General features: G+C 37.4%; 1 protein-coding gene across 1 annotated transcript in view; it reads right to left on the reverse strand.

The window, feature by feature from the left end:
• trpa1b (transient receptor potential cation channel, subfamily A, member 1b) overlaps window positions 1–16,749 on the reverse strand; it is a 45,962-nt gene that overhangs the window by 15,810 nt on the left and 13,403 nt on the right. The window contains exons 7-18 of the mRNA XM_036558725.1: window positions 16,366–16,511; window positions 14,350–14,486; window positions 13,091–13,139; window positions 12,824–12,923; window positions 10,925–11,025; window positions 9,681–9,850; window positions 9,122–9,286; window positions 5,877–5,991; window positions 4,242–4,408; window positions 3,917–4,007; window positions 1,449–1,508; window positions 1,229–1,327 (exon numbers count right to left, since the gene is read on the reverse strand). Of these exons, the coding sequence (XP_036414618.1) occupies window positions 1,229–1,327; window positions 1,449–1,508; window positions 3,917–4,007; window positions 4,242–4,408; window positions 5,877–5,991; window positions 9,122–9,286; window positions 9,681–9,850; window positions 10,925–11,025; window positions 12,824–12,923; window positions 13,091–13,139; window positions 14,350–14,486; window positions 16,366–16,511 (1,400 nt within the window). The remainder of the gene's footprint in view (window positions 1–1,228; window positions 1,328–1,448; window positions 1,509–3,916; window positions 4,008–4,241; window positions 4,409–5,876; window positions 5,992–9,121; window positions 9,287–9,680; window positions 9,851–10,924; window positions 11,026–12,823; window positions 12,924–13,090; window positions 13,140–14,349; window positions 14,487–16,365; window positions 16,512–16,749) is intronic.

Below are 16,749 nucleotides of genomic sequence, written 5' to 3' on the forward strand. Positions count from 1 at the left end.
TAGCACTGGAGCTATGAGGCTGATGTAACTAACAATTATAGGAAGGTTATACCCCACCAATTAGGATCTGAGTTGATTTGAGGCTGATGATGAGGTGTGTAAGGGGGCAGAAGGTCAAACAGATAAACAGCCAGAGTAAGTGAAAAACCAGAAAATATAGCCACTCAAAGAAATCTGTGTCACACTTGCCTCACATACTGGGTCTCAAGTAGACTTGCTTATGTAGTTTCTGACCAGTGTTAATCTCAGCAACAAGATTCCTGATAAATCTACTCCCTGATAATTTTGAAACTAATGATGTCATTGTTTTGTTTATTAGATAATTATTATATTAAATAGAAGAATAGAGCCACACAATCTTCAGTTCCTATACTGACAGATGCACAATTTCCTAACAAGTCCTACTGCTCCACAGTTTCATATTTAAATGCTACATCATCAAAAACAACCTACAATATAAAGCTTTGAACAGGAAGAACCCAACCTAAAATGGAGGTAAATTTATAGATTATCAGTGTTACAATAATGCAGTTTCCAGTGTTATGTTAGCACCAGTCTAGTGGCAATGTGTTTCTGGGTTTATTGCTTCTTAGTGGGGAATTCCACCAATTATACATAATTAAAGGGTTGAGATGTAAACAAACTCAGTCAGAGAGGTTAACATTTTTGTTTTTGGTTAGAGTCAAATAGCCTAAAGACTAAATTAACATGATATAACTAAGAATTAGCTAAAAATATTTTAGCTTACCTCAGACAAACTATGATTAAAGGCATGTTTCTAACACAGTCACATTGTTATTTGTACATATTTGAGGCGTATCTGTGATGATTTAGGCAATTTGCACCATGCTAATTGGTGGGGTATAAGCTTCCATTACCTGTTAGTGATATTAGCCTCGTAGCTCTAGTGCTAAAACTAAAGACGTTTCAGAGGTCAAACCTGTCTTGGCCAATCAATCACATTTGCAGTGAGGGGGGGCTGGGGGAATAAGATATTTGGCTGAAATATCACCAAGTCCAAGTCCTGTTCCTACATGTAGACTTATAAATGTGTTCTCAGTGCTTCCTCTCAGTTAGAGAAAAAGCTCTCCTTTTAACCATCTTTGTAAAGATGCCAGGATCCAAAATACACTTTGACTTCCAAATCTGAAAATTCTCATTACGTTGTCAGTAGTCATTTGTATTGTGGGAAAATCTGTGTGTAAACAAAAACAATGCTGTAACTCACATTCAGTGCTGCTAGAGGCTGAAAACGCATTGTTTTGTCCCTCTTTGCAAACTTCTTTAGCTGTACTGGAGCCTGAAGCCACTTGAAATTGTAAGTGATCTGTAAAAACGCACATCATTGAAAACAATGTCATAAGTAATAATATAAAAGTGAGCAATATACAGAGTTTGTTGCATTGGATGTAGTGCACTATGCAGCATCAAATTTGCTTGGGGCTTACGTTGTAGTTGATGTTGTTCGGGTCATGCTCTGATTCTGTCATACAGAGGTCTAGAAGATGCTGCATGGTAAAAAATACAGGTTCATTTACTTGTTCTGCAGTAACACCAACACTAACATGATATGTTCTCCAGTGAATGCATCTTAAATGTCAGACAAAGTCAGCTTCATTGGCATTTCATCTCACTACAGGTGCTACATTAAATACAGAGCACCAGCAGACAGCAGAACAAATACATTCCAGAACTCTTAGCATTTCCTTATTCTTCTGTACTCTTTCAAGAACTTTGAAAAACTTTGAAAGCCTTCTGTAGTCTTCCTAGAACTCCCAGCATCTTTGGAGCCTTCTGTAATGTTTCTAGAACTTGTAGCATTTCCATAACCTTCTGTAGAAGTTTCTAGAACTCCAAGCATCTTTAGAGCCTGCTGTAATCTTGCTAGAACTCCAAGCTTTTCCATAGCCTTCTATAGCCTTTCTAAAACTCCAAACAACTTTGTAGCCTTCTGTAGTCTTTCTAGAACTCCAAACATCTTCGCAGCCTTCTGTAGTCTTCCAAGAACTCCAGGAACTTCTATAGCCTTTTGTAGCCGTTTAGAACTCCAAGCACTTCTGTAGCCTTCTGTAGTCTTTCTAGAACTCCAATAACTTCCATAGCCTTCTGTAGTCTTTCTATAGCTCTAAGCATCTTCATAGCCTTCTGTAGACTTTCGAGAACTCCAAGCATCTTCATAGCCTTCTGTAGTCTTTCTAGAGCTCCAAGCATCTTCACAGCCTTCTGTAGACTTTCGAGAACTCCAAGCATCTTCAAAGCCTTCTGTAGTCTTTCTAGAACTCCAAGCATCTTTGGAGCTTTCTGTAATGTTTCTAGAACTTGTAGCATTTCCATAACCTTCTGTAGTCTTTCTAGAACTCCAAACATCTTCAAAGCCTTCTGTAGTCTTCCAAGAACTCCAGGAACTTCTATAGCCTTCTGTAGCCGTTTAGAACTCCAAGCACTTCTGTAGCCTTCTGTAGTCTTTCTAGAACTCCAAACATCTTCGTAGCCTTCTGTAGTCTTTCTAGAACTCCAATAACTTCCATAGCCTTCTGTAGTTTTTCTAGATCTCCAAGCATCTTCATCATCTTCTGTAGTCTTCCTAGAACTCCAGGAACTTCCGTAGCCTTCTGTAGTCTTTCTAGAACTCCAAGCACTTCTGTAGCCTTCTGTAGTCATTCTAGAATTCCCAGTATCTTTGGAGCCTGCTGTAATCTTGCTAGAACGCCAAGCTTTTCCATAGCCTTCTATAGCCTTTCTAAAACTCCAAACAACTTTGTAGCCTTCTGTAGTCTTTCTAGAACTCCGAACACCTTCGCAGCCTTCTGTAGTCTTTCTAGAACTCCAGGAACTTCTATAGCCTTCTGTAGCCGTTTAGAACTCCAAGCACTTCTGTAGCCTTCTGTAGTCTTTCTAGAACTCCAAACATCTTCATAGCTTTCTGTAGTCTTTCTAGAACTCCAAGCACTTCTGTAGCCTTCTGTAGTCATTCTAGAACTCCCAGCATCTTCATAGCCTTCTGTAGTCTTTCTAGAACTCCAATAACTTCCATAGCCTTCTGTAGTCTTTCTAGAGCTCTAAGCATCATCATCATTTTCTGTAGTCTTTGGAGAACTCCAGGAACTTCCATAGCCTTCTGTAGTCTTTCTATAGCTCCAAGCATCTTCACAGCCTTCTGTAGACTTTCGAGAGACTCCAAGCATCTTCAAAGCCTTCTGTAGTCTTTCTAGAACTCCAAGCATCTTCAAAGCCTTCTGTAGTCTTTCTAGAACTCCAAGCATCTTCATAGCCTTCTGTAGTCTTTCTAGAACTCCAAGCATCTTCAAAGCCTTCTGTAGTCTTTCTAGAACTCCAAGCATCTTCATAGCCTTCTGTAGTCTTTCAAGAACTTCAAGCATCTTTATAGCCTTCTGTAGTCTTCATAGAATTCCAAGCATCTTCATAGTCTTCTGTAGTTATTCTAGAAAACCAAACATCTTTCTAGCCTTCTGTAGTCTTTGTAGAACCCCAGGCATCTTCATAGCCTTCTGTTGTCTTTCTAGAACTCCAAGTGCTTCTGCATCCTTCTGTCATCTTTCCAAAATTATGGCCATCTTTGTAGCCATCTATTGACTTTCAAGAATTCTGAGCATCTTTGTTTACTTCTGCGGTCTTTACAGAACTTTACAGAAGATTACTACTGATATAATGTGGTCTCATGGAGTGAAATGATCTCACTGCACTGGCAGCTGTACTTCTTTCAAGCATTTCCTAAATCAAGCAAAAAACGACTTACCTAGATTTTTTTAAATACACTAACAGTATCCTTACATCCGTCTCACAATAAGAAACATTAAACGTGCATGTTAAATATTAAAAATGTGCAGACAAATATGTGCATCTTTGAACGTATACACACAGTCATAAATATGCCTATGTGAACAAACAGATGTACCTTGGTAGACTCCGGGAGGAACTCTATTAAATCCAGAACGACGCAGCGAATGTTTGAGCCTCTTTTAAACAAGCTTAAAGCGTCACTGGATCTGAAACAAATTGATACAGTTGAAGACAGCTGGTGAGATCAATTTAGAGAAACAGTAAAAGCACAGAGAACAGCAGGAAAGATGTTCACTGTAGTACAAACCTATAGAAATGTAAAGTATTCAAGAAGCACCCTGCCATATGCATCTCTAAGATAAAAACATTAGCATAAATACTCAAGTATTCAAATTATTCAAGCCAGCCCTACTTAAATATACTATTCTATGAACTCTCACCTCTCATTCTCAATAGTAGCATTAGCTACGTCTTTCTTGCCATTTCTCACGGCCTCGTGGAGGAAGGAAGCATCGTTTTTGTTGAGAAGGAACTGAGCTCCTCTGTTCAGCAACAGCTTCACCGCTGCAACGTGACCTTCTCGTGCTGCGATGTGCAATGCCGTGTTCTATTAAAATTAGCAAGATTAGCAGGGCAAAATGTAAAATTAAAGATGTATTGTATTTTTCCCAACTGTGTCAGTACATTATCCGACATGACTGTTGTGCTATGATGCTTTTGGAAAATATATTATATTAAACATTAGCAGTCAAAAAGAATTGCTCAAAGATCATTTTTCTTTGTAATGATCACTAATACACATAAAAAATTAATGATAACATAGGAAATATACAAATAAGCATGTTTAATAAGAATGTTTATCAATATTCTGGTCATCGTCCAGCCTTTATGACCACCTCACATTGTGTATTTGTTTATTTGTAAGGTAACTGTTCATACATATCATTTGGAGCCCGATTCCAAGATGTAATCGGATTTAAATTTAGCTAAATAATTTCATGTCGGGAGTTTTTCGGACGGTTGTACGTCTATATGTATTAACGTCACTTACTCAGTCATGAAAAAGAAGGTCCAGCTCGATGTTTCGATCTCAAATGCAAAATTAGCATTATACTGATGAAGACATAATAACGATAGTAGATAATTCACTGACATCCTCAGAAGACACATTCTTCACCAGATTTGCCTGAGTTCTCTTTGAATTGTGGAATTCCGCTTGGGGAAGGGGTCCAAAGCATAACCCACATTCGAAAATTCTTCTGCACATTGTGAGCAGTTACATATTTCCACCAGAGAGGTCTCCAAATCCCCAAATCTTAAATAGTGCAGCTTTAGTTGTGCAAGATTATTTAATAGTTTGATGTTTTATCTCGGCATGGCCATCTTTGTGGAAAGGTGTGTTTTGTCTTCATGGTAGGGGGTTTTACCCCTCCTAATTCACCCCTCGTTGCTTGCTAGCAGCTCAACACAGAGTTACAACACTCCGCTCACTTTACAGAGAGCCAACAGTGTCCTAGGTAATCTGATAATGGAGTCTCAAGGAAGACATATTTTGTTTGTTTATTTTAATGAAACCGATCAGAGTCGATTTCTATTATACAGACAGAATGGCCACTAGGGGGCCTGCAGTCTGCAGTGTGGCATTCTCTGAGAACAGGGGGGTCCAGTCTTACCCACATAGGGAAGGTATGGCTGCAGGTTTTCATTTCAGCAAAGCAGGAGCTCACATGATCAGCTGTTTGAAGACTAAAACCAACTGAACTAAACAAGTTGAATCAGGTGTGCTTCAGCTCATTTCGAGTGAAAACCTGCAGCCACACCGGCCCTTTGCAGATAAGATTGGACACCCCTGTCTTACAATGTCCAGTTATTTTTTGTGGTCCTTTAAGTGAACAGAGAGTTGCTAAATATCAGTATATGACTTAAGTGCACGTGAGCAATCCTTTTTGACTGGCATTTCATTATTTTATTCATATAAGAAGGATTGTATATGTTCTGCTTATATTTGTTGCATTTTGTATTTGTAATGTCCTGTATGAAATGACATGACCATAAATAATAAATAAATGCCGTACCCCGTCCTCGTCTGTGTTGTCCAGCAGTTTGACATTGGCTGCCAGGAGGATTACCATCGTTTGAGTGTATCCTTCAGCCGCGGCATAATGTAAACACGACCAACCTTTATAATCACTGCAGATTAGAGCAACAGACTTCAGAAACAATCATCCATCTCAGTTCATACCAACTGCTTCCTACCAGCCTGTCTTTTCCTCGTTTATCTCAAACTACAGCTGTACTGGCAGCGTATTGGAACAGGAGCATCTCTGACGTAAACAACTCAGTAAAATAAGAAAGAATACCTTAATGATTTAGTTCAGTTACAGCTCTTTAAGAAAGGATTCATATAGAATTCACCATGAAAAAGCGTTGTGGTCTTAAGTAATATTATGGGTTGAACTTCTAAAAGTAAGTAGACAGAAAATAATCAGTGTGTTACATTGTATTAACTTATTATTTTAAGTCCAATAAAATATTTTTTTTACATTTTAAGTGAACTGAATGCAATTTTTTACAGTGTAATCTATCAAATGAAACTGAATCATTCTCTAGTTAATTGAATCACTAATTAATTTAATATTAATAGTGTAAATCAATAAATAAATTAAATCAAACTGAGTAATCTCCAATCAAATCAATAATGAATTGAATTTTAATTTTGAATTGTAAAAATGTAATCATTTTCTAAAGAACTGTAAATCAACTGAAACATAAATAAATCAAACAGTATCAGCTGAATCAAACTGAGTCATTTCCTAAAGAACCGTATATCAGTCAAATTACACAGATCTGTATAGCAGCTATGGTGAAATGATTTGATTTGATATGAGTATGCTGTTTACATGACCACTTAAATAACCAGAAATTACTGAAATCCAAAAATGACTGAATTATTAAATGCTTGTAAACGCGTTCATTGAATGCAGTTGACAGAATGGCAAAACGTGATGGTTCAAGGTACCGTAAGCTAATGTCAATACTGATTAACTCCATCAAACATAGATACTTAATGTCAGCTATTACTTTTGCAAATGATGTTTGATGGTGTAGCTGATGGCCCAAAAGACAGAAAATCGCTGACCATTCCACAGATAAAACAATTATGAGCATAGTGATTTATATGATTTATCTCCTGTGATGTGCACTCTAATGTAGTATTTACAAAGTAATTATAGATGTCTGGATGCGTTATCGAGCGCAATAACACATAACTGGGACTCAAAGATAACCTATGGATTTAGTACAGATCAACACCTCCAATCAAACTTTTTCTTAATGTCATGATTTGGAAGCAATAGCTGACATTGACTCCTCATACATACAACAATACTATCTATTATAATTGATTATAATAGATTTTAACATTGCAAAATTTGACACAGTTGAATCACCAACTTTCGGATTGATGTACTGATGCATTTTTACACCCTCTTGCAAATCCTCCTAGTGTATGACTGATATATCAGTCAGCAGATAATAATGGTCAATATTAACGACCTGCAGTTTTATTAGTGTTGGTGATATTGTTGTTTGGATAATTACCAACTTGTAATTATCCAACTTTACCAAATAAAGAAAAACAAGAAAAGGAGGTAATAAGAAGAAACCAAAACTAGAATTCTGGGCAGATCCGCCTCCAGTGCTATAATTGTTATATTATTTATAATACAACTGTGAGTTTCTGCTGTTTATTTGAGTTTAATTGAGAACCGACAATCACATCAGTCAATGAAGCACTGTTTAACTAAAGCCACTACAGCATAACATTAAATTTGGTTATTAGAATGTTTAGCCCTTTATAATTGGTATCGACTACAAATTGTTCATATGGGTTGGGCGCTACTGAAAACAATAAAGTCTGCAGATGAGAAGACTCGTACAGGTCTGATCACAAATGATGGTGAAAGAACGTGGATATATATCATGTTTAATGTGGAAAGAACAATATGAACCCATCACCATTAGAAGAATATTTCCCCCAAAAGTGAGGGACAGCTGCTGATTAATGTGTCCTTCAGATTCCTGGAGCCTCTGTAATGGACTCAAGACAAAAACATCTTTACCAAAGTGAGCAGACCAGGGCATTCTTCTGTGGCATCCTTAAAAGCTCCAGTCCATTAAAGTTCTACAATGTCCTCTTCCTTTTCCAACCACAAGTAATCTACTCAGCTCCTGCCATCATTACTGTGCCTCTCTTAACCCCTAGCTGTAGGTCAGCTGTGACGCAGGACACACTGGGCATGTTTATGTAATATAATTACATTCCTGCACTGCATATTAGAGTTTATACAGTGACCCACACTTTCTGTAACTTATATACACAACATAATTCTGTGAATTTTAGGTGCTGTTATTACTTCATATTGTGATCTCCAACTGTCAGCACAAAATAAGTCAGTACAATTCAATATACAATACTGTTCAGAAGTTTGGATATAAAAGCAGAGCAACTGCTGTGCAACTTCACAGGTTTATGTATTGTAGGAAGCTGTAACAGAGAACACATGAAAAACTGAAGAACTGTGATACGTGTCCAGAATACTGAACAGAGCTGTAGAAGATTCTAAAATGACTAGATGAAGTTAATATCCAGAACGCCTTGTATTTCAAAACTGACAATCACATCTCAAGGCAGATGAGTCAACAAAAAATCACTATAAATAGATAATTACAGTTCATTATTTTTCTTTGACCTTATTATGAGGTTATTATGAATCTTTCTACCGGAGGGCTCACAAAATGGTTTTGATGTTTGGAGAATTTTCTGTTATAACTACAATTAAAGAACTAAAAGTCAGTTAAAAAAGGACCTAGAGCCACTTTCACTAACTATACAAGTTCAAACACAGGTTAGTGATGTACGTTTACTGGGATAAACTTATATTTAAAAACTTAATGACTGAATAAAACATACACTGACCAATCAGGAGCATTGTCCTGATTGGTCAGAAGCTCAGCCCTGATTGCTAATTGGTTAAAAGCACAGTCCTGGTTGGTCAGAAACTTGGTCCTATTTGATCAGAAACTCAGCCATGTTAGGTCAGACGCTTCACAGTGATTGGTCAGAAGCTTGGTCCTGTTTGGTCAGAAGTTCAGTCCTTATTGGTCTGAAGCTTGGCCCTAACACTACCACTGTAAATCGGTAAGTTTCTTTACAATAAACCATTCACTCTGAATGACTTTGTGTACATTTTAACCATGGAAATTTTGTTGAAAAGTTGAGTTTGGGAAGACAGTAAGTATTAGAATATTGCTGTTTTACCTCTGAAACAGCGCCCCCTTCCTGAGCAGCAGTTCCACTACTTTAGTGTGTCCCCCCCTGGAGGCCAGATGGAGAGGGGTCAGTCCGTTCTCATCGCCCTCATTTAGCAGCCTTGAGTCACTGATGGTCTCCAGCAGCCTGATACATGTGTTCAGACGCCCGTATCTATGAGGAAAGCTCACCGTCAAAGTCTGTAGAGAATGGTTAACAGGCAGGCTAATTCATTTCATTACAAAACAGTTTCATTTCCAGAATACACTGGGAACAAAATATATATTTGCTTAATCCATATTATTAGCCCATTCAAAATGAAATATATTGGAAATATATTCTAATATATGGCATTTTTTGAATAACTAATAACAAACTCTTAAACAGAAGCCATGGGCCAGTTATAATTTCTCTACGGACACATTTGGTCCTTGGGACGGGCTTTGGACACTCCTGTATCACATTATACACAGCAAACCTTGGATTTTAGGATAAGCGCTTTAGTGTGAGACATAAAGCTGTCACAGCTCTCATTAGTGAACTGTGTGAGAAAGTGAAGGCGCCTCACTCTGCAGCGAAGTGAAGAGCAGATTTCTTCTCCTTGGACTTGCGGGCAAGGCAGATTTTTAAGCCCAGCATGTTTTTGACCGAGTCATGGATGCCCAGTTTGCAAGCGTAATGCAGTGGAGTGCAGCCATCAAAGTCTTCATCACACAACAGCTCCATCACCGCTTTACTCTGGAGAGGAAACAGCTCAGCGTTAGTTACTAATACAACTGGTGTATATGGGAGTACATGAGGCATAGTCCACTTTATATGCTGACTTAAGCTTAAATAAATAAAAGCAAAGGGTTAGTTTGCATGACATGGACTATGCCTAGTCTTGAACCAAACTGTAATGTCAGTGGTGATTACACGTTAAAAATACTATTGTCTGGAAACTAGTCTGGTAAGCCTGAAAGACTTCTAGCCCAAGAATGTTGATCCTCTGAGCTTTACACAAACATTCAGCCTTTTTGTGAGCATAAATTTTCCTTAACATACACTACCTTTCTAGTCAACTTACATGACCATTAAAAAGTTTGAAATCATCTGTCAGATTAATCATTTCCATTATTTTATTCAATAATAACTTTTACAGTGTAGATTGAAGTACTATAAGCTAGACACCAGAAGGTATTTCAAGATGATTTTTGGGAACACCAAAAACTCACAGATAACACAGATATAACACAGTCATAACATATAGTAATTAACACGCTCTCTATAGGGAACATATTAAAATAACGTACTAAAAAAGGGCCCTTTGCATCATGAAAGTGTTCTTCAGATTGATAGAGAATGTGCTGCAGCACCTAAAAGGGTTCCATTATTGTTACAAGCCAAAGAACCCTTTTTTGGTACTATATAGAACCCTTTTGGCTAAGAGTTTTCAGGTGATGTCTCTAATTGTATTAGAACTTTTATTAGAAGTTTTATTAGAACTGTTACACAGCTTTCTCAGTCATTACTGTATCATCTACAGCTCTGTTTACCATGGCACTTCAATTTCTGCATTTTTTCCAGCTTTCTACTAATTAGTTGAAACTATCCTACTAATTCTTAATAAAAACAGTGATTCCAAACTTTTAAACAGTAATGTTGATTCACCAGTGTTGTTCAAATAACATCATGATCTGTGTAGTTAATTCACTATCTGAGTTTCAATAAAATCAAGATTTCAAAGCAATCAGTTTCCCTGCTTTTATCATTTTTCTATTTTATACTTTAATGTCTGTCTGTCTGTATTTTTACTAATCTGCTCTGTTGTACCTGTAAGATGTGTTCAGGAAGATTTTTCAGCCCTTTTGGTTGGAAGACAACCAGATGGAGGAAGTTTCGTCCATGTTTGTCTTTTAATCTAAAATCTGCACCTGCAGCAACACATTGACATGAGTTACTTTTCACACAGTTAAAGAGACAGTCCAGTGAAGGTCCATTACTCCCCTCTTACCCCAAATGTAGTCAAAAAGACTTGTTTGGTGTCTAAAGTATGCTTCTTTAGTTTTAGCACAGGTGCCATGAGGCAAATGTAGCTAACAAGTATATTAAAGCTGTTAGCTACCTTATAGTTGCAAATATATTACAGTTTTGGAACATATAGAAATCATATAGCAATCTCCTGGATTTACATTTAAAATCAAGCATGAAAACCGGAGAGGAGTGAAAAAGGTGACAAGTTTAGAAAACACAACTGCTGTAGGTGAGTTCGAAGGCATCTTCACCCATCAGAAATTTAGTGCTTTTAAAATGAAAATGAAACATTCTGGTGCACATTAGATTAAACGACAGGATGGAAAAAACATGACAGCTCATTAGCTACCAATTCTGAAGGAAGCAGGAGGCTGTCTTTCTCTTCTTATTCAAATTTTCTGTTCCACCTGAAATCTCAATGTTTTTGATACACAACTTAAGATATGAGTAAAATTATGAATAACAGCCAAACATCATCTTCATGAACAATGCAATATGTTTAATTTAAATGGTAAGAAGCAGACAGGAGAACTATTCTGACAAGCCAAATGCACTCTGCGCTCTGTTGAGTACGTTAGCTGTTTGGCTAAATGGTGCTGCTGCTGCTGCTGCTGCTGCAGCCGCCTGTGCTTGTTTCAGGTTAGTGTCTCAACTCTATCCACTACCTGTTCTACTAGCCCAGAAGAGTTTATGGAAATGGAAAAACAAGAAAATAAGCCATAAACCAACTTGCCTTCAACCCTGTTTATACTGTAGCATATCCAGAGATACAGAGGTTAATGTCGGTGATGACGGTGGTGTTATCTTGCTTCTAATTGGTCCATGGAATTTTTAACAGTAAAAAAACAATGACTATGTATTGGAAAAGGACCTGCTGTTCTCTTTAAGACCAAACAGCATCCCAGTCCTCCAGAAAAACCTCCTTGAACCTACATGATTCATGTGAATGGCCTATTTAACATTCAAAACAGTGAATTTCACCAAAACTTCACAAGTTGTCATGTATGAAAATATAATATATTGGACATGTATTACAATATATTGTGTTTTTGGTAAATATGGCATATATATAGCGGTATATTACAGTTTCACTCTAATTATAATATATTGCAACTATATTACAATGTACTATAGCTTTGGAATATATAAACATCATATAGCATCATATTACATTTTCACTTAAAATAGATTGGAAATATATTCAAATATACTGTATTTTGGGAAAATATACACATTATATAGCAATAAATTAATTTCATTTTAAATGTAATATTAGAAATATTAAATCCACAAAAAAAGTTTCTCTAGTTTGTTTTCTTGGAACCGTTCCAAAATCATGGAATAAAACTTATTTACATTAACTTACATTAAAAGATAAGGCCATCGTTCCCTTATCCTGTAAAGTTACCATTTTGGAAGTATTTGTTTTTGTTTTGGGTTTTTTTTTACATTGCAATATGTCATAGACATCATGTCAATATATTATATTTTCATTCAATAAATATAGTCAAAATATATTACAATATATTCCATGTAGATTTTGAAAAATATACAGGATTTTGTGGTTTATGATGTGTTTTCTGTATAACACACTGTTATCTTTAAATATGGACAGATTTAAGGGGATTTTTTTTTCTCATCAAGCTTTGCTTCAGTTAAAAATGGACACAATATTTAGTTGTAGAAATCATAACATACCCTTTGCCAGTAAAAATGAAACTGTTTTCCAGGCGCTGCACGAGGTCGCCAGCAGCAACGGGGACAGACCCTTACAGTCAATGCAATCAATATCTGCTCCCTTTCCAAAAAGCAGAATAAAAGTCAGTGAGTTATGGGCTTTGACAATGTACAGTGATATGAGAATGAAACAGCTGATATCCCTATAATCAAACAGTCCATCAAACAGGCAGCTGAACAACGTTTACAGTAGAGAAATAGGCCTAGAAACCATTCTGCAGCGTTTACCTTTGAAACAAGATATTCAGCCAGTTCAATGTGATCAAATAACGTGGCTCTGTCAACAGAAGAGAAATAAATGATAAATAAAACCCAAGAGTCATAATCAGTTAACTGGATGTTATGTTACTGAACACACAGAAACAACTCAGTGGTCAGCCAGATTTTACATGGATTAATAACTGAAACAGCTGCTGGTATGTGTGAGTTCATGATGTCAGTGCTTGCAAAAAGCTGTGCTTTGCCTGTTCTCACAAAACCCTGAAAACAAAGTTTTAAAAAAACTCAGTTTTCAGTGAACAAAAGCGTTGTTTTGCTGTGGACGGGAGGCCAAAACACCAAGAAAAAAATATGAGCATTCCTGTAGCTCTGCATATGCATGTGTACATTATTACACATTTGTTACACTGAAACCTCTGATTAAATTCAGGTAAAATAGAAAATCACATGTGAGACATGTAAGATGTAAACAAGTCATTCAGAGTGGTTTGGTGTGAAATGCTCTGTTCTAGAGAAACTTACAGAGTCAGAATTGTTTACAATGGTGGTGATAGGAACCAGACATCCACCTCTAAAAGCTCCCTCACAGAAAGTTATTATATGAAAATGGTTATGAATACAATGCCTGACGTCTGAAACACAGTTTTACAATAGTTTTGAGAAGATTCTCTTCTAAAACTTACTTCAAAATTCATTCATGGTGGAGGAGTAAAGGTAGGGTGTTGTGAGACAAAATAGTTAAAGAAATGTATTTTTTTAGATTTTTCACTATTTAACCTTCATCAACACTACATGTAAAACTCAGAAGACACTTGTAGGGTCACTGGTGGTTTTGGATGGTAAATGAAATGTCTATATTTATGTTCTAGACATTGTGACTCCTGGTTACTATCACCATCACTGTAAAGAAATTTAAGCATATACAATGAACCATTTCACATCAAACCACTCTGAATGACTTTCTTTCCATCGCAACTGCTAAGTTATGCAGAAATTTAAAATAATGAGAGTTTCTGGGGTGTCTGTGCTGTGATTGATAAAGTATTCATGTTGTGAGAGCACTCTTGTTGATGTTTTGATTAAATGAGGTTGTTCTCAGTGGTGCAATGTATCAAGAGTTTTGAAAGATGTTTATTAGTGATTGTGAATAATGCCCTAGATCTGCAAACCCCCTCTATACTTTACTTTTTCTTTTTACTTCCCGAATGTTTTCAAAGCTGCTTTGGTCAAACAGGGACACTTTTGACCTCTATTGACCCCGGACTGACCTGTGCAGGGGGGTCTGATTGGCTCCATCTCTGATGTTGATTATTTCTTCCATTTGTTTGTAGGGCAGGAGCATGATTTTGACAGCTTCAATGGCTCCCTGGGTGCAGGCAAAGTGCAGAGCTGTGGATTTGTCACACTGTAAAGAAGCGGAGATGAAACGGTCACACTGAGAGAGATGTGGAGCCTGTTATTAGTCTGAGATAAGTGAGAGCGGAGGGTCAGCAGGATGGGTCATCTCTCAGCTGCTCTTTCTACAAGCACCACAAACCATCAGACCATTAATGAGAGAACACTCTGGGCAGCAGTGGAGGGAAAAGAGAAAAGGCCGCGGTCAGTTCGGCTATAAGAGCCCACAATCTGTATCAATTTACCTCCTGAATCTGAGCCTATTACCGCAGCACTAACTGCACTGATGGGGCTCTGAGAGTGCAGAGCAGAGCCGGAGGAGCCTGAATCAGTGCATCAGTTCAGGAAACCGCCCCTGAGTATGTGTGTGCGTGCATTTAAATCTTTGTGGGTAGGCCCGTCATGATCGTGACATTTAATCTGACGTTTAATTGCAATGTAAATAATTATGACTAATAATTACATTTTCTTTTTTGTTCATGTGCAGCTATTAAAGTGCAAGTCTAAAGTGGCCAAACTGGCTGAGCAGCTGCCTCGCTACTCTAATGACATAAGATCCATAACATGCCTCTGCTATTTTTATTTACAGGTATTTGCCTTAACTCATCTGACGAAAACATACCCAGTATGTAATAAAATAACTTGTCAGCGCAAATGTCTGCTATCAGACAACTGTGGCAGGCCTTTTTGTGGGCACCAAATATGGAAATTTTGATGTCATGACAACTTGAGAAATGCACTGTATGATGCCATGACTGCAGCGCTCTTGTTCAAATATAGCTTTTGAATGTCTTTTAAACCAAAACCTTGCGCACTTTCAGCAAACTTTGCTGGACAGTGCGCTGCTATAGATTAATGATCTTCCATCCCTCATTAACTCACCATAAGCAAGCCTAAGGCCCAATCCTAATACTTATTTTTACCCTCTACCTCTTGTTTTCGAGTGTCACCATGCCCCTTAGACTTCCCCTATGAAATAAAAAAGAACATTATTTCATTAACAGGCTACTAGCTGTGCTCTGTAGGCAACCCTGCCAATCTGCAGTGATAGCAGAGGTGAAGTTCAGCAACCTGGTCTTTAGTTAAATTTAGGGAATCATATGCCTTCAAAGGTGAGAGGGGTGGAGTATGCAACAATTATTTATTATCACCCACCGCAATTGTTTGGTGACATAAAGCTGAAGTCAGCTATTCCCCAGCTTCTTCTTTAAATTTTCCCATTCCACCTTAAATGGTGCAGCAGTTCAATGCAGTGCAGCATTCTGGCACCTCAGGAAATTTTGCTGGCTAGTAATTTTTATGCTTGTCATGAAGAAAAAGACTATAATACATTGAAATGACATTAAACTAAGACAATACAATGGCTATAGTATTTTTTAACTGAGAAAATACTTACATTTGTGGGTTTCTTTGGTCGCTTGCACAGCCATCTTGCCGTTTTTTTGTTTTTCTCACAACACTCTGTTTGGAGTGTGCTTCTGAAAAATGTAGCCCTGGCCATGTAGCCCTAACACGTCGCCCTACCTCTCTATCTCAACAAAAATCGGGACACCCTACCCCTAGGCATGAACTTATTTTCACTTAGACAATCAACACATGCAATTTGACCGGGGCACCCAAACTTTGGCACACGGCTGAATAAATGATGTTTATGATATGTACACTTGTTGGTTGGAGCATGCAGCCACTGTTGCTCTCACTAGACTTTGGTGATGAAAATTAGAAACTGTGTTTAGTCTGTGAAAATTACATGACCTTCATGTCCATTTTCTGCATTCAAAATGTGTTGGTGAACTACCGAAAGTAACATTTTGATGAAGGTTTTTTGTCCATGCAATACAGTAGCAGTTATCTGAAAGCCTTTGAATTTTTTTTTTTTTGTCAGTCACCTGTTGCTGGTCCACCTTTGCTCCTTTAGAGATGCAGAGCTTAATCACTTCAGTGTTTCCTCCTCGCACAGCCAAGTGTAGAGGACTGCTTTTAGACTTATCCAGATAATTTACATGTACAGAGGTGGAGATACCCAGCTCTTCACCTGAGAGAGACAATACAGAGAAAATATAGAGGAGACAGAACAGAGAGAGTAGAGAAAACAGAAAGACAGACAGAGAGAGGGAGAGAGAGAAAGAGAGAATATGAGAGAGTAGAGATAGAGAGAGTATAAAGATAAAGAGAGAATGTGAGAGTGAGAGAAAACATAAGACAGAGAGAGTAGAGATAGAGATTGTATAAGGAGAAAGAATATGAAAGAGAATATGAGAGTATAGAGAGAG

Source organism: Colossoma macropomum, unplaced genomic scaffold (genome assembly GCF_904425465.1).
Source record: "Colossoma macropomum unplaced genomic scaffold, Colossoma_macropomum, whole genome shotgun sequence".
NCBI classification, from domain to species: Eukaryota; Metazoa; Chordata; class Actinopteri; order Characiformes; family Serrasalmidae; genus Colossoma; species Colossoma macropomum.